This window comes from Trichechus manatus, unplaced genomic scaffold, assembly GCF_000243295.1.
Source record: "Trichechus manatus latirostris isolate Lorelei unplaced genomic scaffold, TriManLat1.0 scaffold00007, whole genome shotgun sequence".
NCBI classification, from domain to species: domain Eukaryota; kingdom Metazoa; phylum Chordata; class Mammalia; order Sirenia; family Trichechidae; genus Trichechus; species Trichechus manatus.
Window position 1 is genome coordinate 29366169 of NW_004443943.1, and position 23290 is coordinate 29389458.

The 23290-nt window shown below is 42.6% G+C and overlaps 1 protein-coding gene across 1 annotated transcript in view; it reads left to right on the top strand.

The window, feature by feature from the left end:
• WBP1L (WW domain binding protein 1 like) overlaps positions 1 to 23290 on the top strand; it is a 68510-nt gene that overhangs the window by 35060 nt on the left and 10160 nt on the right. Inside the window, exon 2 of the mRNA XM_004370090.2 lies at positions 14665 to 14767. Within this exon, the coding sequence (XP_004370147.1) occupies positions 14665 to 14767 (103 nt within the window). The remainder of the gene's footprint in view (positions 1 to 14664; positions 14768 to 23290) is intronic.

Consider the following 23290-nt stretch of genomic DNA (forward strand, 5'->3'; position numbering starts at 1 on the left):
TACAGAACAAATAGTTTCTCATTAAACAGTAGTACACGTACTGTTTTATGACATTGGTTAACAACCCCACGACATGTCAACCCTCTCCCTTCTCGACCTTTTTTTTTTTTTGGTGAAAGTATACGTAGCCAAAGATACACCATTTCAAAAATTTCTACATGCACAGTTCAGTGACATCAACTATGCTTTTCCAATTTCCATAAACGGTTTTTTGATATTAGCCATCCTAGAAGGTGTGAATTGGCATCTTATTTGTGGTTTTGATTTTGTTTCACTAATGACTAATGATGCTGAGCATCTTTTCATGTGCTTTTTGGCCATTTGTATATCTTCTTTGGGGAAATGTTGGTGAATCTCTTTTAAAGTACATCAGCAATAAATTAACTTGTACCTTCAATATTTCAGACCCTTTTGAAACCAGTACCTCTTTATTCTTTCCTGGTAAACAAGTGGGTATTTTGTTTGACCAACTACATTTTCAAGATACAGTAAATACTTTAATGAGCTCGAACCCAGTCATAGAAAAAATACCGAACCAAAAGTTAGAAGTCTAGATTCTATCATCTGCAACCTTAGGCTAAGTGTCAGTTTCTTAATCCATAAGAGAGGGTTAGTAGCACCTCTTCTGACCTTGCTGGGTGCTATCTGGCAGGCTCAAATGAGGGGCTGGCTGTTAAAAAGGGTTAAAAAACTTGAGAGCTCTATGTAAATGTGTATTGAATACAGGCAGCGCCTGGGTTACAGATGAGATCTATTCCTAATTGTGTCTTTAAGAATTGTAGGTAAGTCAGAACAGGTGCATACAGTTCTTATTTAGCCTTACTTTAGTGCAAGACAGAGCCCTGGTGGCGCAGTGGTTAAGCATTTGGCTGCTGTCCAAAAGGTCGGCAGTTAGAATATACCAGCCGCTCCTTGGAAACCCTATGGGGCAGTTCTACTCTGTCCTGTAGGGTCGCTCTGAGTCGGAATCGACTCGACAGCAGTGGGTTTAGTTTTTGGTTTTTAGTGCAAGAAGAGGCTTGAAGCTTTTTCAGTGATTTTGATGCTGCACATACAGCTTGTGAAGGTGATTGTGATGAAGAATTTGTTGTTTGAGTAGGGGATTGTTCAGTCATTTCAAAGTGAGGACAAATTTACATAACATTAAAGGACAAGTAGGAGTTGTCCATATGTCTGATGTTCCTAACCCGGGGACTTACTGTATTTTAATTATGTATATGTGCATATGTGTGTGTCTATCTGTCTATATAGCTGTAGCTATAAAACCGGTTGCCACTGAGTCGATTCCAACTTATGGCACCCCATGTGTGTCAGAATAGAACTGTGCACCATAGGGTTTTCAATGGCTGATTTATCAGAAGCAGATCACCAGGACTTTCTTCCAAGGCACCTCTGGGTGGACTAGAACCGCCAACCTTTTGGTTAGCAGCCAAGTATGTTAAGGACATCACTCTATAGATACAGGGACGTCACTATATATTTTTTTTACAATGATGCAACAATTATTGCTCCAAATGGTGACTCTAAGGCTTTGCCATATTACAAATCATTAAAGAAAGAACAAATTCTGTTGATTAGACTGTACTTATTAAGGCACACAATAAATTTAAATATTTTAGGAAGGTTTTCAGTAACAAGAATTGAAACATAAACTATTTTTTTAACCTAACAGTTTAGTTATTATAAAATGCCTCAAAGGCAAGGTCCGTATCTTATTAGTCCTTTTTGTACCTGTCAGCATTGAAAGTTTAGGATAACCCCTAAATATTGAATTCTTCTTTCTACTAAAATTTGGGCTTTAATCCTGAAAACTTTTTCTAGCTGTGTAACCACTCTGAATCTGTTTCTCAGTTTTCTATAAAATGGGGAATAAATAGCACAAGTAAAAATGCCCAGCCCAGAGCTTGATACACCTAGGCACTAGGCAGAGCTTGGTTCTCTTCCCCATCTCTTAAATGTTGTCCTGGCAGGAGGTTCTCCTGGTTACCAAGAGGCATTCCCTTCATGCATGAAGAGGGGCCTCTTTTCTTTATCCAGGTACCTATTGTACATATTGTGTAAGGTGTTGCTTGAGCCTCAGTGTAGAGAATTCAGATGCCAGTGTATGTATTTGCGCCTTTATGGTGCCTTAACCTCAAGGTGAGGGGAGGAACAATCTATTACTAAAGTTTAGAACAGGACTAATGGTTAATCAGGTGCCCACAGGGACCAGTCAGTGATATGACTGAGTCAAGCAGATAGGATTATTGGTCAGTAGGGGCTGGGGGGTGACTGTGGTGAAGCAGGAACCCGTATACAACTCTGCTCTAGCCTGTTATGGCCCTATGAGTATGTGGGCCCTGGTTTTTCAAGAGAAGCTGGAAATCTAGGTTTTGGTATAAATTCTTCTTATTTAAAAATATTAACAGGTGATTTCATTTTTTAAAAAAAGTTGAAAAACAAAGGTACCATGCAGGCATAAAATTCATTAGGGGGCCATCAGTTTGCAATCCTTACTTGCAAGTGTGGAGAGGCAGTGCTGCAACATGTGAAGGCAAGGACCTCGCCTCATGGAACCAACTGTGGACAGACAATGGTCTGCTGAATTGCCCTCCTGTTCTGCTTGGGTGTCACCTGCTATTCACCTGCCCCACCGTGTGCTGCTGCTATATCAGCCCTCAGCTTTCTGCACCAGCACTTGCTAAAGATGTCAGTGGATTTATTATGTAGCCGAAGAGACCGGTGATGAGGAATTGCTGGGGTTACCTCAAAGCAGGACTGTCTTTCTTTCTAACTGCCCGGGGAGAAAGAGTGGCACATTAACCCAGTGTCCTATGCTGATGCAGCCAGCCAGACCCCACAAGCTTGCTTGCACTAGGACACCGACAAGGAGACCTTCATAAAGCCAGGGGATATGTTGCAACTTCAGATCTCTGCTCTGGGATTTTCCTACCAGGGTCAAGTGGCTTTTTCTGAGTTTGTTATTCAGGTTCCTAATAGCAACACAGGAAATTGATTTTAATTTCTTTGCCGCCTGCTCGGTTTGGGGCCTATTTAATGAGAATCCAGTTGTGATGCTGCTTTGGCAGTAGCAGTAGTATTGGTGTGGCTGGAAGTATACCTAACATGTCTCTTCTTTTTAAAATTTATGTTTACTATCTATTGTGTGTGTTTTTTTATGTAGTGAGTAGAGAGGGTGTAAATACTTTAATGTACCTTGATTCTAAGTGGGCACTCATGAGGGTAACTGTGTTAGGATGTGTTTGAGATTCTAGAAAAAGAACATTAGTCTACTCCAGTTTTAGAGGGCAAAAACTGTGTTTTTTGTGTGTTTGTTATAGATCTAGGACATTGGCTCTCAAACTTGAGTATACGTGAGAATAACCAGGGAGCTTGTTTAAATAGCTGAGGTGATTTTGGGCCCATGGGCCACACTTTGTGAAACACAGATCTATCTGTTGCAGTTATTGTCTAAGTAGGGAATTTGTCCCAAATTATTTGTGAGAAGCCCTGGTTTGTTATGATTCACTGCGTTGCCCTTCCTCAGTTTCTTAAGAGTCAATCCTAGGAGGGTCTCACAAGTTGAAGTAAATGGGCCACTTGTTGGCCTCTGTGTAGCAGGTGCCCTGGGACTCCCCTTCAACAGCACAAACTGCAGCACTTCCATTAGACCCTAGGCTTTTCTGTGGCGTTAGGGACCAGCTCACTAGGCTGCTAACCGAAAGGTTGGAGGTTTGAGTCCACCCAGAGTTACCTCAGAAGAAAGGCCTGCCTGGTGATCTACTCTTGAAAAACCAGCTATTGAAAACCCTACAACACAGTTCTACTCTGACACACATGGGGTCACCATGAGTTGGAAAAGACTCGATGGCAACTGGTTGCAGTTAGTGAATGGAGGCCTGGGTTCTCCTGAGCCCAGGGAGCTGAAGTCCAGAGCCTCCTTAAGAGTAAAAAGCACATTCATATCTGAGTGATGAGGCTGAATCTTATCAGATAAGATTGTCTGGCCTGGTTAGGGGAACCTGCCCATCTAGCCAGGCTATTTGTCCTTTTGGAAAATTACTGAACTTGACCAAACAATATAAAACTACATTCCTAATATCCCAGTACCTGCAAAACAGAGTCTTGGTTAAGTGCTTAACAATGGCGTGCCCTTTATCAGAGAAGATGAGATTGAGTTCCTTTAGTCAGTAAAGAGTAAAGGGTAATTGTCTTGCAGAGTATATATTGTGAAAAATATATGTAAGTGTATATATGTGACAACCCCTATCATCAAGGAAAGGGACATGAGACTGACACATAGGAAGCATCAGACTAGGACTCCTGCTGAATCATTCCTCTTCCTGGGCTTACTTTCCTTCATCCCTAGCTTTTCTGTAACCTCATGTCACCCAATTCAAAATGTGTGCCCTTGAACAATTCTCTTTAGTCTCCTCCACTCTTCACACAGACTTAAAAACCAGTAGTATAGGGAGAAAGTGATCTTAACTTTATTACTGTAAAGATAACAGGTAAATCCACAGAGCTTTAAAGAATATTTTTCATGACCACCCAAAAATCTTTTTCTAAGTACCTGAGTACCTGAAAGCACCGCATTTTCAGAGTTTGAAGATTCTACCTAGGCTAGAACAAAAATAAAACAAGTTCTAAATTTAACTTGCTGCCTTTTCTCATATAAAAAAAACCATTGCCGTGGAGTCAATTACGACTCATAGCTAGGACAGAGTAGAACTGTCTCATAGGATTTCCAAGGAGCAGCTGGTGGATTCGAACTGCCAGCCTTTTGGTTAGCAGCCGAGCTCTTAACCACTGTGCCATCATGTAGCCATTTCAAATCTGTATTGTTTGTGAATACTTTGTTATACTTTGGTTACAGAGCATTACCAAAATCAAATAGGACTCTGCCCCAGTATTTGTGCAGTACTAGAATTTGGTATGCTTTCTGAAGAGCCATTTCTGGTTCAAGAATGGAAGGAAAGTTGATATTTGTTGCTTACTCTACAGTAGCAGCTACAGTCTGGGCCCAGGTTGAAAAGTAAATAAGAGAGTTGTAAAAATATTTTCATATTTATTCAAGGCTATTAAGGAATCCTCACCAACCAGCTGAAGCCAGCAATGAATTTAGAAGCTATGGTATCTTGGATGTTATTTTAACTGGTGTACAAAGCGTTCAAGGCTTGGCCTCTGCTGAACTCTCAGCTCTCCTTTCACACTACTCTCCTCTCCCTGAGATTTACTGTACTCAAGCCACACAAGCTCATTCCTGCCTTTGTGTCTTTGCATGCACTTGACACTTTCTCTGTCTGGAACAGTTTTCCTGCAGGTCTGATTAGGCCGGCTCCTCATTGTTCCAGTCTCAACTCGGGTGTCACATTTTCAGGGAGACCTTTTCTGACCAACCCATCTAAATTCCTTTATCCCATTATTCCTGTTTTATTAATCTCATGGAAGTTATTAATGTTATAAATTCTAATTTTACTTGTTTGTTGTCAGTCTTCGTCATTAGAACGTGTTTAAGATCTTTTTGTCTTTGTTGTTCTACAGTTTCATACAATGTGTCTAAGTATGAGTTTATTATAATTTGTCTGAAAATTCCATATCTTCCATCAGTTCTGGACAATTTTCATTTATCTGTTTGAATTTTGCCTCTCCTCCATTCTCTTCTTAACCTTCTTAAACTCCTTATTTTCCATTTCCATGTTTTTTCTTAACTGGTAGAAGTACTTTGCTGAGTAATTTTCTCAGATGTGTTTTCCACTGAACTAATTCTCTCTTCAACTTTCTCTAATCTTATGTGTTATTGTTTGATTGAATTATTATTGTTATTGATTGAATTGTATGCCCCTAAAATGTGTGTCAACTTGGCTAGGCCATGATTCCCAGTATTGTGTCGTTGTCCTCCATTTTGTGATCTGATGCAATTACCTATGTGTTGTAAATCCTAACCTCTATGATGTTAATGAGGTAGGATTAGAGGCAGTTATGTTAATGAGGCAGGATACACTCTACAGGATTAGGTTGTATCCTGAGTCAATCTCTTTGCCACCAAGCAAGAAGAGCCAGGAGTAGAGCATGTCCTTTGGACCTGGAGTCCCTGTGCTGAGAAGTTTCTAGACCAGGAGAAGATTGATGACAAGGACCTTCCCTCAGAACTGACAGAGAAATCCTTCCCCTGGAGGTGGTGCCCTGAATGCAGACTTCTAGCCTCCTAAACTGTGACAGAATGCATTTCTCTTTGTTAAAGCCATCTACTTGTGGTATTTCTGTTATAAAGGCATTAGATAACTAAGGTACCCATCCACTGAGCTTTTAGTTTCAATAACTATTTTTCTATGAGTTTTGTTTTTATTTTTTTCCCCAAATCTCTCCGGTCACTCTCTTTTCTAGTAATGTTTTATTCTTTTATCATGTTTTTAATTCTTTCTTTTGACTTTACTTATTTGAAACATAGTTTATCTGATCATTCTGTTATCTTAATTGGGGGGGAGAGGTCTTATCCTCGTTTGTTGAATTTCCCAAGTCTTGTTTGTGATGGATTATTTCTGCATAAGTTTTTGTATTTTGGATTGTGAGCTTATCTTCAGCAAAGCTTTATTTGTGGGAATCCTTCATGCCCTAATTGAGGGTAGGTCTCTTCAGAGTTTTACCTTTGCTGCTGCCAAATTATCGCAGGTGTTTCCAGCCTGGAACTACTTATCGTTATAGTTTTTTGGCTTGGGGATGCTTAGATCTTGTACAATTCAAATCCCAAATCAACTTGAAGGAAGGTTTATGAGTACAGATTATTAGAAGATATAATAATCTCAATTCAGAGCTTTCCGCCTTCTAGGGCTTTCTTATTGTCATTGTGTGTCCCTAGTCTCTTGTTTCTAGTCTGTTTTCTCCCTTTTAGGATCCCCTTTATATCAGGTCACTGTTCCAATTTCCTGTTGCATGTGGGCCCAGCAAACCACCCCTCCTCCCAGGGCAAATGTAGCTTGATCTCATTTAACTACTGTGGTTTCTAGTCTCTCCCCCATATCAGGGTTTCTTTTTGTTGTTGTTTTTTTTTGGTGCTTTAAGTGAAAGTTTACAGAGCAAATTAGTTTCTCATTAAACAATTAATACACATTTTGTTTTGTGACATTGGTTGCCAACCCCGCGATACATCAATACTCTCTCTGTTTCGACCTTGGGTTCCCATTTCCATTCGTCCAGCTTTCCTGTCCCCTCCAGCCTTCTCATCCTTGCCCCTGGGCTGGTGTGCTCATTTAGTCACATACACATTGTTGAACTACGTGTGTTATTGTTTGTTTTGTAGGCCTGTCAAATCTTTGGCTTAAGGACCTCCCCACCTCCAAAATCAGTTGTGACCTTTGGGGATGTTTCTTATGTTTCTTGCAAGCTCTGCTGTGTACTTGAAGGGATATTGCTATATAGCTAGTATTTCTAGGAGTTTCATTGTAGAAGAATTTTTGAAGTTACCTACCCAGCTCTGTTGCTAGAAGCAGAAGTTCTCCCCCAGAATCTCTTGTTCATTGCTAATAGCTGTAACACCCACCACAGTACCTGGCACATGGGAGGGGGAGTTAGAATATATCTGTTAAGTGATTCAGGGAATTAGTTCTTCTCCCTGAAGGGAAGGCCAGAGGTGGTGCTTAAGCTTAAGTCGTATCCAACAACCAAGATAATTAGCGTCCTGTACTTTAGCATCCTGTGAACAATTTCAATTTTCCTATTTTTACGCTTAAACTTTAAAACCCTACTGTTTTCCTAAGGACATGAAGATGCTATTGCCATTAGTCAGTTGCTAGCAGGATTTCCAGCCCCATAATATTGGCAAATTAAAACCAGACCCAGGGAAACCATTGCTACATAGTGCCTCTTTTTATGCTGGCACTTAGAAAGTTCTTTACGCTGATTAAGGTGACCTTTACGGTGGCTCAGCTAAGAATTGCAACTATAAGACATGGAAACTTTTAAGGAAAATGTTGTTAGTCCCTCAGTTCATGCTGCCATCAAAGAGATGAGATTCTGTTTTGCATATGTGCAAAAGGCAAACTTTATCCTTTTCCATTGTAAAAATATTCTTTTTAGTTCAGTGTTTGTCTTGCTTGTTTCTTCTTTGTATCTATACTTTTTGTTTGGTGACCATGTGTGCCCTGAATCTTGGAGCCTCTCACTGTGGTACCAGGGCCAAAGGCATGTACCTGTAACAAATGAAGATCCTAGTGGTCACTGCCGCAGTCATTCCTGAGGTGAAGAGCCCCTGCATAAGAATATGGATTATTCACACAAAGTTCCTTGGTGGTGAGTTTTAAGTTTCTGGTATTTTTTTGGCCATGGAATTTTCTGCATATAAAGAATTGCCAGGAAGAGGATGTCTTTAAAATGCAAATCTGATTTTTTCACCTCCCTTCATAATCTGGTCCCATTTTACCTAGCTTTCCTATTTACTTCTTCAATTCTTGTACTATTTTCTGTGCCTGGAACGTTCTTCCCGTCTCTTTCCTAAGCCACTCGCAGTTGAGTGGACTCAGACTCATGGCGACCTAATTGTGCAGGGTAGAACGGCACTCCATAAGGTTTTCAAGGCTCTGACTTTTTTTTTTTTTTAATATTTTATTGTACTTCAGGTGAAGGCTTACAGAACAGATAGTTTCTCATGTAACAGTAACACACATGCTGTTTTATGACATTGATTAACAACCCCACAACATTTTAACCCTCTAAATTCTCAACTTTTTTTTTTTTTTTTTTTGGTGAAAATAATATATATCCAAAACAAAGCCATTTCAAAAATTTTTTTACATACACATTTAAGTGACATTGACTACGCTCTTCTAATTGTGCTGTTATTCTCACTTAAGATGAAGGCTTACAAGACAAAATAGTCTCCCATTTAACAGTTACTACAAATGTTGCCCTATGACAATGGTTAACAATCTCACAACACATCAACAATATCCTTACTCTACTTTGTGTACCCTATCATCAGCTTCCTACTCCTCTTCTGCCTTCTGGACCTTATCACTGGACTCCTGTACCTTGTTACTCTCATGGTTTTACTGGGCTGTCCACTCCCAGGCTGAACAGTGAACTTCGAAGGTAACTTCACCACTGAGCTAAAAGGGTGTCTGGGGGCCATACTCTCGGGGTTTCTCCAGTCTCCTTTAGGCCAGTAAATCTGGTCTTTTTTTTTTTGTGAGTTAGAATTATGCTCTACATCCTTCTCCAGCTCTGTCCAGAACTCTCTGTTGTGATCCTGGTCAGAGCAGTCAGTGGTGGTGGCTGGGCACCATCTAGCTGTACTGGACTCAGTCCGGTGGAGGTCTTGGTAGCTGTGGACAATTAGTCCTTTGGACTAATCTTTTCGTTGTATCCTGTTCTCTTCATTCTCCCTTGCTCCCGAAGGGATGAGACCAGTGGAGTATCTTAGATGGCCTCTCACAGGCTTTTAAGACCCCAGACACGGCTCTGACTTTTTGAAAGCAGATCACCAGGCCTTTCTTCCAAGACAACTCTGGGTGGGCTTGAACTGCCAGCCTTTCGGTTAGTAGTCAAATGCTTAACCATTTGCACCACCCAGGGACTCCTTCCCTCTTTCCTAGTTACTAACTTTTTAACCATCTTATTGATCTCAGTTCACACTTACCTTCCTCACAGAAGCCATTTTAGACATTCTTGACTAGCTCCTACATCTAATCTATTATAAGTTCTCATGGAATCATGTACCATAGTTGCGGTTTTATACATGTGATTATTTTACCATCTTTTATTAAACTGTAAGCTCTATGAGGTCAGCAATTATGACTGCTGTTGCTCATTTGCCCTTGTGTTGTGCTGGTGAGACTCTCAATAAATGTGGAAGAAAGGAATGCTTCACATTCCACAGTGACGTGAAATATGATTCTACCCTTCAGAAAATCAGTATGTAAAAATACGACCTTTTGAACGACGAAGAGAGGAGTCCCAAACACATCGCTATTCTTGCTGCTGAGTAGAAGATGAAGGACCCTGTCTCCAAAGTCTTAAGAGCTCCATAAGGGCCAGGTCCTTATCTTTTTCCTCAAAAGTGAGTCATTGATTTTGTTTGGTTTGGAACTTCTGGTGATTAATTTGAGCAGCTGAAATGTAAAAAGCAGCTGAAGAAGTATAACTTTAACCAGGGAGGCTGTAGTTTAACCATTACAGGCTCAGAAGTCTCGAGTCTGGAGCCAGATAAATTAGATGGTACCCTTGCTTAGTTATGTGACCTTGGGCGAGTTTCTTAGCCTTTCTTTGCCTCATTCTTTGATACTGCCTACCTCAACAGGTTGCTCTCAAGTTCAGATGGAAGAATACATGTAAGACAAGTAGAACTGTGTCTGGCACGTAGAAGGAGCCCTGGTGGCACAGTGGTTAAGCACTGTGCTGCTAACTAAAAGGTCGGCAGTTCAAACCCACCAGCTGCTCCGCAGGAGAAAGATGTGGCAGTCTGCTTCTGTAAAGATTACAGCTTTGGAAACCCTATGGGACAGTTCTACTCTGTCCTGTAGGGTCACTGTGAGTCAGAATGGACTTGACGGCAACAGGTTTTTTTTGTTTTCTGGCACGTAACAAGTGCTCAGTGTTAGGTGCTGTCGAGTTGATTTTCAACTCATAGCAACCCTATGTGACAGAGTACAACTGCTTCATAGGGTTTTCTTGACTGTAATCTTTATGGAAGCCAATTGCCAGATCTTTCTCCTGCAGAGTTACGGGGTAGGTTCGAACCACCAACCTTTTGGTTAGCAGCTGAATGCTTAACCCTTGCGCCACCAGGGCACGTAGCAAGTGTTCAGTACATATTAGCTATTATTCACCTCCACTTTCCCTGCCTTCATGGAGGTTACATAGTCATTGTTTCACTAAGCCCTGTGCTTATACTGGGGATGGCAGAGGGGAATTAGAAAACATAGCTTTTCCCCATAAGGAGGCCACAGTTCATTCTCTGGAGAAAGGGAGATGGACAAGGAGATGTTTACTGCCCACTGTTCAAGACTTGGAGCACTAGTGGCAGCAGTGGTTAAGAGCTTGGCTACTGACCAGAAGATTGGCAGTTTTAATCCACCAGCTGCTCCTTGGAAACCCTGTAGGGGCAGTTCTACTCTGTCCTATAGGGTCACTATGAGTTAGAATAGACGCAGCAGCAACGGATTTGTTTTTTGTTTTTTTTTTTTGGATCTTCAGGGCTTGGCCTGAACAACATGTGTGTAAAGTGCTTGAAGATGCTTGGAAGAAAAGCATATAAAGGATGCTGAGAAGTTTTCATGTTTGTATTTTCCTTTGCATTCTATATAGTTCCTTTTTGTATTCTTTGTTCGTCTAGACCAGCCCACACTGCCAAAGTCAACTTTACTGTTCTGAAATAGTTCTAATTGAAGGCAAGGTGCCATTTGGATGGTCTGTCAAGCCCAACAATAATGGCTCACAAAACAGTGTTGACATTAAGAGCTCAGAGAGGGTAAGTAACTTACCCAAGGTTACACAGTTAATTAGCCTAAGAGCTGGGCTTTGAATCCAGGTCTGGTTGACTCGTAACCACTTCTGCCTCATGGATCTTGAGCTCCAAGGAGGTTTTTGAGAGTCCTCTGGGTGATCCACTGTTAGGCTCCTCATTTAAGAAAGGATAGAAGGACACTGAGCAGTACTTCTCACACTACCGTTCTGTGCTGTTGATTTGAATAGGAGGAGACATAGGTTTCAGGAGCTCTTGCACTGGCTTAAGGCTGCTATGTCAGAGGGGATGGGGAAATAAGATAATGAAGCCTTAGGGTTGAAGGAGACAATAGAGATAATCTTAACTAGCCTTTATAGATGAGACCCAGGGCCACTGAGTAACTTGCCTGAGGTCCCATTCCTCCATAATGGCAGGGCTGGGACCAAACCCAAGGCTTGGGGTTCTCCTCACATCCAGCAGATTTCTTTGAGGAGCTGACCCTCACATCTCACTGTCCCCCTAATCCTTCATTTCTTCCTTGCTGAGGGCCCATGAGCCCACTTCTTGTCTTCCTTAGCTTTCCCCCTTCTTTCCTTTCTCCTGCAGCAGAAAATTACACTTTCCATAACCAAGACCATCCAGTATCTGTGTCTGGCTGAAAGGAGAGGAAGGAGAGCAGGATTAGATAATGCTGGATTAACAGATGTTTGAGGAACACTGGATTAATGATGCAACGACAGTTCTGCTCTCCCTGGGAACTTGGAGGCAGACAGGGGGAGGAGAGTGGGGTCTTGTTTATACCATGCCTCCTGCCTCGGGGGATGGAAGCACGAGAGAAAAGCTGACACCAGTAGGTCATGAGGATGCCACTTGTCTGGATTTCAAACGCGTTGCATTCCATGCCTCCCTTAGGAACAATGGGCCACCCTGTGTTTAGAGCCTGGACCTCATCTGGTAAGATATTCCTGCGGCAGACGTGTCACTGGAGTCTTTCATGTGCTGGGGTATAGGCAGCATGGCCTCTTTTAGAAACCATGTGAACACTTCGAACTGTGCTCTGGCGAGTTGGTGCCAGAAGAATGGCATCTGTGGGGCATGTAAGCTTGGGAGAAACGTTTTTCTTTTTAACTTTTTATTGTGCTTCAGGTGAAAGTGTACAGAGCAAATTAGTTTCCCATTCAATAATTTATACACAAATTGTTCCATGACATTGATCACAATCCCTGCAATGTGTCAGCACTCTTCACATTTCCACTCTGAGTTTCCCGCTTCCATTCGTCCAGTTTTCCTGCCCCATCCTGCCCTCTCATCTTTACTTTTGGGCAGATGTTGCCCTTTTGGTGGGAGAAACTTTTTGATGTCCTCGTGAAAGCAGTGTTTTGCTCTGAAATCAGAGTATGTGTGTTCTGGCAAAAGCAGCAAGCACGGATCTGCCTTCTGCACGTGTACCAGGCCTCCAAGGAGACCTCTGACTGGACAGCCACCAGCTAGGTGTTTCATTTTGCTTAGAGTGGGCATGGGAAGGCGAAGATAGGAAGAGCTCTATCTGCAGTATTGTGAAACCCTCTGTGTCAGAGTTTACAAATGCTTCTCCCACTATTCCTTCTTCTAAACTCCTTTATACCAGGGCGTGTAAGACTTAAAGACCAGGAAACACCTGAGGATCTGGGGTGGAAACTTGCACTGAGCTAGGGCTCTGGTGTTCAGCCCAGCACTTTCTCTTTCGACCTTTGCTATGCTAGGTACCTATGCTGCTGCCCGGTCCCTAGCCCTGTAGACAGTCATTGGAGTGCCTTGTTTATACCCTTGGCCAAGTAGACAGTGTAGTAAAGCAAGGCCCAAACAGGAGGACCCCACCATGTGACTTAAGTTTCCACTGGCGGCCTTTGCCGGATATGAGCTGTGGGCAGGATCAGCCCGAGTAGCAGCAAATACAATACTGTGGTTTTAGTTTCTTTACTGAGCTGGGTTTTTTCCTTCTTGACTTTGAGCATCTTGAAGATAGGGACAGTGTCTTATTCGTCTTTGTATCCCTTGTGCCCAACACAGTGCCTGGCACAAAGACAGCGTCCAGTCAATGAACATGTTACTTTAGGAATAAAGAAATGCTGAAAGTCAGGTATAGCAGATGACTTAGAGGTTTCGTCGTATTCATAGTGGTCCAGAGTATGTTGTGGGCTCAGGTTAAGGTTGGCTGGTGGGATATTTCATACCTTAAAATGTGAAATAGAAATTTTTTCTCCACCTCCATCTTCATCCACCAGTGCTGTGAATAGAATTTGGCAGCTGCTAGATGGTTACTCAGCAGTGCCCTTTCTGTAGCTGTCCCAGACCAGGGCGAGTATGAACCCTGGATCCAGGCAAGATTTTTAAGAGACCACTCAATAAGCTAAAGATGATCTAGCAAACTGGAATTGGTCTAGGTCAGCTGACCAGGTCACCCCTTTTCTTAAGAGTGAAGGATTTTTGTATCGGATCTTTTAGCCCTCTTTTGAGTCACACTGTAATTAACCTTGGAGATCATGTGTTTTGAAGGGAGAACAGCATGACCAACTAGATGCTGATCCTAGAATATGAACTGCATTAATTATTCCAGGAAGTTTCACAGAAAAGCCAGTTTTATAAATTAGAGGAGAATCATCACCTCCTTACCGGCTGAGTTTAACACCAGGACTTGAAGTATTTCTGCTTGGATGTAAAGAAAGTGAGGCAGCCCTTTCCTGTCTGAGGAGAATGTCGCTGTTTGCCTGTTGACTTTGTGTGCTGAGTCCCCTACCCGTTTAATAAACTATACTTTTTTATTAGCCCTGCTGTCGTTATGTGGTTCTTTTTCATTTTTCTCTTAATGGAATTAACGTGGGTACAAAGTATTTGGGGGGGTGGGGGTAGATGACCAGGAATAAGAGGATGAGAAAAAAAATGATGTTATAAGCTATCATTTTATTTAATAAATTAAACATAATTTAATTTAGCTATAATTTAATATAGGAGCCCTAGTGGCACAGTGGTTAAGTGCTTGGCTGCCAACCAAAAGGTTGGCGGTTCGAACCCACCAGCCACTCCATGGTAGAAAGATGTGGCAGTCTGCTTCCGTAAAGTTTACAGCCTTGGAAACCCTATGGGGCAGTTCTTCTCTGTCGTATAGGGTCACTATGGGTCAGAATCGACTCAATGGCAGTGAATTTTGTTTTTGTTTTTTTTTGCTTATAATTCATTATACTAAATGGTTTTTCATTTTTTTTTAGGACAAGGAAACCTGTGTGGGTACCAACAATCAGAGCTACATCTGTGACACGGGACACTGCTGTGGACAGTCTCAGTGCTGCAACTACTACTATGAGCTCTGGTGTAAGTCTTTGCTCTCACCTCCCCTCCCCTGGGTTTCCTGGTCTCTCAGAGTCCCCGTTACTCTCTCTGCTCGTGGGAAACCATGGGCTTATCAGCACCTTCCTGATTTTCTTGAGGGTGGTATTGGTGAGTAGATCTGTTAACAGGCCCCAGAAGCAATTCTTTTGCAGAAGAGGAGCTCTGGTGCTCTTTGGACACCGTGGGTTGAAGTCTAGGGGATATGGTCTGTGCCTTCATAAGAGGCCATGGTCACCAGGACTGCCGCAGAAGGTCCTGCCTGGAGTCCCCTATGATGCCTTCTCCACCGTGTGCTGAGCATTGACAACAACTCCGGTCCTTCCGTGGGCCAGTCCAGAAGCCCAAGCTTGCCCTTTTTGCAAAAAGAAGTTGCTGCAGCCCAGCCGTAGTGAACGAAGGGCAGGGCTCTGTGGGATGGCATTTTTCTTGTGAGAACCACAGGGGCTTCCAGAATTCTCAGTAGAACATCAAGGAACTGTCTCTGTTTCTGAGGGACTCTCTCAAAGGGATAGTCTTGACCTACGTTTCTGCCTGTGGGCCTAGGAGACACAGAGTCTTGAGCTTCAGCCCCTGTGTTTTTTTCTCCAGTTCTCAGATTACAGCGTCTGGAGGCTTCTCCAGTGTACCTAACCTATTATTGTCAGCTAAATGCCTTGTCTTGCCACTGGTTTGGTTGAGGCTGGGACCACTTGTATCTTCCTGAGCTTTACAGGGTAGTGACTCTGTTATAGTCTTTAGGGAGTAAATCCAGGATTGATAAATTCACTAACACACGTTATGCTCTGATCTCCTTGGAACTCAGATGAAACAGCATAGGATGATAGAATCTGACCTTAGTTATCCCTGTAAAGAATGGGAGGATGGAGGAGTCCCCGGGCAGAGAGGCCACAGGGGACCAGCATTGCAATGGTTCTCACAACTATCTGTTGAGAGAAGAAACTGTGGACTAATTCTCCCAAATAATTCCAAGCTCCCATCCCTCCCTCTGTTTGAAAATAAACTTTGGGCTTATTTGTCAAGCCATGTCCTTACTCCCACCATCACCCCTGCCCTTTTTCATCTTCTGCTTTCTGATCTTCCATTCTCCCAAGTCAGTGATACAGTAAGAAAGCAACTAGAAGGGCTATTGTTTGGTATGGAAAGGAAGTTAGACTCTTGGCTGGGAAGTCTCTCCCTCAGAAACGCAATCACATCTTGTAGCCAGCGGGAGTGGTTCCTCCAAACAGTACCTCTCCCTTGCTCAAGCACTTCCCTTTCGAGAACCAAGGACTGTCTGGTTGACCTTCCCTTTCAAGAACTGAGGACTGGCTGGTTGGAATTCTGAGGAATTCCAGGGGCAGTCAAGGGCAGGAGGGGACAGGGCTCAAGATGTACCCCCAACCCTCCATCTATGTAAGCAGTAGCAAAAGAGGACACAGAATCCTTGTTGCTATTTTAAAATGGGTGGGGTTGAGAGACTTTCTAAAGAACATGAAGAGCCAAGCAGGTGGACAGACTGTGTTTAAATGTTTTAAGATGCAGATAACTATAGGGTTCAAGTTCTCCCTCCCACCCCTTGTTAAAACAAAAGTCTAAGCTGGGCTGCCAAAAAGCCATAGAGCTGCAGTTTGTTTTTCTGGGGCCCAGCCCAGGTGGCATCAGTTGTGGAAAGGAACGGAGTTGCTGATGGCCCCATCTGAGATTGACAGAGCCTCCTGGGGTATTGGCAGAGCAGATTCAGTAGCCACCAGAATTGGGTCACCAAAGCCGGGGCAGGGGGGTGGAGCAGGGCAGCAGGGACAGGGAGACCTAGATGGCAGGGAGACAGTCTGGGAAACAGGCGTCTTCACCCTAAGTGCTTTCAGAAAGCCAGAGGAAGAGCTGCACGCGTGGCTAATTATCTCCCAGTTATGGTCAGGTGAGGAAAGGAGAAGGGAAGCCAGATAGAGACCAGAGGCTAGACGGGAAGAAAAGACTCCCTGTTATACAAGTTGGCACATGCTTTCTACCTTCTGGAGGGATGGAGGCTGTAGAAGCAAAACTTTCCTCTCATTTGTGCCCAGAAGTGGATTCTCGGTCAGTAGATGCCCAATGTGTGTTCTGCCCCTCTCAGGAATTCCATTGGTTTACCTCCTTACTAGGGTCACGGCCTCTCCCCAGTGTGTGTAGGAGGGAGGTTGAATGTTGGAACGAGCTCCTGAAGTTCTTGTCAAACTGCATTTTTTGTTGCTTTAACCCTGTTGTCTTTAATTGCCTAGTGACTTTGCCTGAAATGTGAAAGTAAGGGGGTTTGGGTTTTTGGGTTTTTTTTTCTTTCCTCTGGAAGAAAAAATTTCAGCCAGAAAATCTTTGGCAGAGTTTTTGTCAGACAAAGGTGTGTCTTTAACCATAGTTGCCTCTTGCCTACAGGGAAGGTTCCAGGAAAAAAAAATTACCATTTCCACCAACACCTTTTACCTGTAATAAGTTGAATTTTCCTGTGTGCTGAAGACTTTGTCTCTCTCTCTCTCTCTCTCTCTCTCACACACACACACACACACACACACACACCCTACCCCTACCCCACTTTACACAGACACACAAGCATACACAGACCTTGAGCTTCAGCCAGCAACTTTTCCCCCATGTCTTAGTCTGTGGTAACCTAAGCCAAAAGGCATTGTTAGGCCTGCATCAGACAGGAACCAAAGGTCCTGCTTAACAGAGCAGAGGCTATAAGGATCTGGCCATCGTAATTACTATCCCATGTGTTTTTATGACACTGTAATTCATCATTCAGTCACTTATTCATTCAGCAAACTCTTACTCCAGTGGTTCTCAAACTTTTACGAGCATCAGAATTTCTTGAAGGGCTTGCTAAAACATAGATTTCCAGCCCCATTCCCAGAGTCTCTGATTCAATAGATCTGAGTTGGACCTGAGAGTTTGCAGTTCTAACAAGTTCCTGGTTCATACTGCAGCCTGCTGTGGCCTCTTCTCTTCTTAGTACTAGAAACTGTCGGGGAGATACAATCCTTGCCATCAAGAAGGTAATTTCCTAGTAGAAAGAGGAGACAAGACAAAATGTACAATTAGTAATATAGAGAGTGATGTGTATGTGCCAGATCTGCCATGAATGTTCAAAGAGAGAATTTGCCTTCGGCGACAGGATTCAGGGAAGGGGCTGTGTGGAAAAGGGGGCATTTGAAGTGGGCCTTAAAGGGTGAATAAGATTTAAACGGATGGAGAAGGGTAGAAGGACTTCCCACACAGAAGAACATCATTGGCTGAGGCCCTGTGGGAAAGAAGAGTATGCATCATGTTGTTCACTATTCCCCTGGGGCATGGTACTTGCCTGGGAAGAAATGGGAGATAAAGGTGCAAATGTGCAAGAACTCTCCCTAGAACTCTCCCACTGCCAGGCCCTAGGTAAGGCCTTCATTGCACCATCTCTTTTCTCCCTGAGAACAATCCTGCTAGGTGCACATATTATCCCCATTTCTTGGGGCTAGGGGCATTAAGTAACTGCCATGTTGGTTATAGCTGGTAAGGAGAGAGTCAGCGCCCCTCACTCCAAAGCCAGTCCCCTTCCAGGACTCCAACCAGGTCCTTCTAAGACCAGGGTGGAACGGTGGATGGGCCCAGGCTTTGAATGGTCTCGAATGCCAGGTTAAACACCTATGTGTGCATTGTTTAATTTCTACCTGAGGAGTCCCTTGATGGAGTAGATAAGAGTAAAGGAGAAAACCAAGACCCAGGGAGGCCAGAAATGCGCTCAAGGCCAAAAAAGCCCGGGCCCACATCTCCCAATTCTCATCCCAAGGCTCTTTCTACTCACTAAACTATTTTCCAGGGAGGGATCGAAGTTGGGAATTTGTGCTTCTGAGATAATTTGGGTAAACTTCACAGAGGCACGAGTATCCCTGGTTTGGGCTTTGGTGAAGAGCGAGGAGTGTTTCTTAACAGTGGAATTTCCCTGAGGTGACATAAAACAGACTATGAGCAAATCCAGTTAATGCTGCCCAGCTTGTTTTTCACCTGTTACTTCTTTTCCTTTTTAGTTTGTCTTAAGATACCTAGTGTTGAGCTGCTCTTAGGGAAGGTGCTGCTGGAGCAAATTGGCCAGTGGGGAGCCAGGCCTCCTTCCAAGACCCATTGGACCCCAGCTCCGTAGTGGTCCTGACTTCTTGACCATGGCAGATTGGGCTGGTATCAGCTGACACAGCACCTCATTTACAGTGGGGACTCAGTAAATACGAGTTGACTGGTTTTCTCGTGAATTTATCTAAGAACAGAACCTAGAAGCTGATTTTGGACTTGTTCGTAACCCGTGTTTCTTTATGGAATACTTTTCTGGGGGGTAAAAGGGAGATTTAAAAGAAATCCTTAATATCTGTGGTTATGACTGTAATAACAATATTAATAGTAAGCTAGAGAACTTACACATCAGGTGTAGTTCCGAGTACTCTGCACGTATTACCCCATTTAGTTCTCATGATGACCAAACGAGATAGAGACTATTATTCTCCCCATTTTACGGATGAGGGAAGTAAAACAAAATGAGCTGGGATTTGAACTCAGATCTTCTATATTTGTGGTCATGCTTCTGGGAAAGTTGTTGAGTATTTCAGGTGAAGTTGCGAGTCGTCTGAAGTCTTCGTTTCCCAACTCAGGCCTTTTCCACAGTGGCAGTGGCAGGAGCGCCTGCTGAGAGCTATAAGGGACCATGCACAGCGCTTCCAAACTAGCCTCAGCTTCCACCAGCAAGGTCACCCACCACCCAGGTCACCCACCACCCTGGGGTAGGAGGAGAGTGACGTACAGTATACTTCTGCTTCCTAATGCGGAATTTCCTGCCAGTTGGGGAGTGATGCTTTCCCAAGTTTATAGTGAACTCTGGGGCACATGACTCAGTTCCTACATTGGACTGTGATTGTTTTTAAAAACATGTTTTCCGTTTTGCTTAGCATGACAAACACTCCCCACAGTGAGGTCACAACTTCCAAAGTTGTCATTGAGGAATGTAATCTGGGAGGGGGGTGGATAAGAGAGGGGGACTCTGTCTTTCTCTCTGTGTCTCTTTAATTAGGTTTTCCTTTTTTAAAGTTTCTTCCTTATTTGTGAAATCTAGCTAAAAGATTAAAATTTTTCACAACTCCATAGGGACTAGATTAGATGTTTCCCCTTTTAAAGGGGTGAGATGCTACTTTGACTAGCGTGATTCCCAAAAGAGTCCAGTTTTGTGTAGGCCAGATCAGGATATTCTCCCCTACTTCCCACGTTAACTCCATTAAGTGGGACCAACTCATTAGGGGCCTTTTCTGCACTTTTACTAACACCGTATCATCCCACTAGACCTGTCTTACTCCCAAGTTAGTTTCCTCCAGTTTTGTTTCACACCAATAATCTTTTGTGGTCCTGTATTAAAAATGAAGAAATTAGAACTCAGTTTGAGACTTGCACTATATCACACAGCTGGTACACAGTAGGGATAGTTTTTCTACCCATGATATCACATGAAAAGAGATGGGTGAGTTTTATGGGGCTATGTTAGCCCTAATCTATCCAACATAAGTGACTGCATTAACTTTGCCAAGGGTATGTGTTCTGTTGGTCTCATTTCTTCCCCTAGTCTCCTTCTGTCCTGCCTATCCAAATTTTCTTTTCTTAAAAAACTCCCTCTTTTTATATTATATTTCTAGTTCACTGGGTCTCAGCCTTTCTCTGGATCAAAGGTTCTTTGCGGATCTGATGAACCGTTTAAATCCTCTCTCTCAAAAAAGCCTGTAAACACACTGCGTCAGTTAGGTTAGGTAGGTTATGCTGCAGTTAACAAACAAGTCCAAAATCTCAGTGGCCTAAAACAACAGGTATATTTCTTATTCACACTACGTGTCCATTGTAGGTTGAATGGGAGCTTTGTTTCTGCTTCATCGTCCTTTGGGATTCAGACTGAACCTGAAGTCCCCATCTGGAATGTTCCCAGCTGCCATGGCAGAGGGAAGGCTAACAGAGGGTTTCATATCTACAAGAAAGTTCTGGTCTCTAAGTGACATACATCACTTCCAGTCCAACTCATTAGTTAGAACTGATCCCAAAGCCTTCATTATAACTGGGCCAGGAAGGTCAGAAGGAGCTCTGGTGGTGCAGTGGTTAAGCGCTTGGCTACTAACCAGAAGGTTAGTGGTTTGAACCACCAGCTGCTCTGCAGGAAAAACGTGATGGTTTGCTTTCATCAAGATTATAGCCTTGGAAACCCTATGTGGGAGAACGAGAAGTACTTGGCAAACATGACAACTAGAGCATGAGATTTTTCTCATTAAAAGAGAGCATGAGTTATGAAAGTTGAGAAGTATTTGCTTAGATTGTATATATTGCAGCATAAAAGTTAGAAGGTGGTTTACCTTTAGGTAAGAACTACTGAAAAAATGACTTGGGAGAAATAGAGTTAGACGCTGATTAGCTAGTGGGAAAATATACTTTTAAAATTATAAAGTAACACTAAGTAAAGAGGATTGTGAGATTATGCTGGGGAAGTAAGAGAAGTGCGAGTAATACAAAATAGTCTATTTTAGATGTGACTAAAAGACATTCAGAGCCAGACTCTTAAGCAGAATACAGTCCAGCCCCACCCAGCGAGGCTGGGAGTGGACTAGATAGTGGGGAGTAGAGGGGAGGTTGAAGGACTGCATTCCTATAGCTTCTCTCTAGCCCTCCACCCTTCTCTGAGGCTTCCTTGAACAGTTTCTAGTCTTAAGTCAGTCAGCATTCACAAAGAAAGAAATATAAGTTAAATTAAGCAAATTTCAGTAGTAAATTTGGAAAGAACAAAAAGGGGTACTTTCCCTAACTTCAACTAATGTTCTCTGGTTGAGAATGAGGTTCTTCTGTCTGCTGATGAGTAAAGGGGAAAAAAATCCACTGTCCATTATTCTGTGCCTGTTCTCTTGTTGCCAGGCCGCAGCAAGAAGGCTTGGTTGAGCACTGAACACCTGCTGAAAGCAATTAGGTGTCTTTGAGCTTAGGCCTAAATGGCAGTATACCATCCTTGCACACTCTGTAGAGGGGCAGCTTTGTGGGGAGGTTCAGCTGGGGCATCCCTAGGGGACAGAGAGAGCCGCTGCCAGAGACTATCCTAAACGTCAGTGGGATTTTCTGGAAAATTGTGTTCTAGTACAAATAGTTTAAAAAAAAAAAAAATCAGGATGTATTAATTTACAAGTCTGGGGAGAGCAGACTTTTTCCCTTTAAACAGCTTTAGCTTGATTAAACTCATTCTGACGAAAGATACATGTGGAAATACTTTAGAATTTTTAAATAAATTTATAATTACAAAGCAGATAATTAAAAAAAAATACACCTAGTATTTGTAATGAAAAGAATTTGAAGTTATTCAAGAATTGAGAGCAAATGAATAATATTATAATCTATTCTCACTTAGTAGCATACAACTGACCTTAAAATTATCCTTTGATAATTTTTTATTGAGAAAAAAGAAGTACATGTTCATATTAGAAAAGTTAAATGCAGATAAGCAAAAAATGAAGGAGCTGGTGACAGTATCTACTGTTCTGCCATCCAGGGATAACCTCATGATTAGCTTCCTGACCATTCCTCTAGACCTTTTTCTGTCCATATTTACTTTTTTTAAAAGATAAAAATGGGGATCATGTTTTCTAATCGGCTTTTTTCATCCAATATCAGAAACATCTCTGCATGCTGTCTTAGTCATCTGCTGCTGCTATAACAGAAATACCACAAGTGGATAGCTTTAACAAAGGGAAATTTATTTTCTCACAGTCTAGTAGGCTAGAAGTCCAAATTCAGGGCGCCAGCTCCAGGGGAAGGCTTTCTTTCTCTGTCCGCTCTGGAGAAAACGTCCGTCATCAGTCTTCCCCTGGACTAGGAGCTTCTCGGTGCAGGAACTCCGGGTCCAAAGGACGTGCTCTGCTCCCAGCACTGCTTTCCTGGTAGTATGAGGTCCCCCCTCTCTGCTTGTTTCCCTTTCCTTTTATCTCTTGTAAGATAAAAGGTGGTACAGGCCACACTCCAGGGAAGTTCCCTTTACTTGGATCAGGGATGTGACCTTAGTAAGGGTGTTTAAATCCCACGCTAATCGTCTTTAACATAAAATTACAATCACAAAATGGAGGACAACCACACAATACTGGGAATCATGGCCTAACAAAGTTGACATATTTTGGGGGGACACAGTTCAATCCATGACATATGTTAAAAATTATATTCTATAAATAATTTTTAAAAATATTATTGTGTGGCTGCATTCCCAGAGGAATTTAAAAACCTATCTAGAAATTAATTTTTTAAAATAAAGGCAGCAAAAAAAGGTCACACATTTAAAATTTTTAATTTTTTTTAAACTTGTTTTATTTATTTATTTTTTAATTTTTCCCATACAAAAATGTATACATACATTGTTATGTGACTCTAATTATTCTCCCCATACTGTGACAGCACACTCCTCCTTTCCCATTCAACCAGCTCCTAACCCTCTCTGCCTTCCCATCTCACCTCTGGACAGAAGCT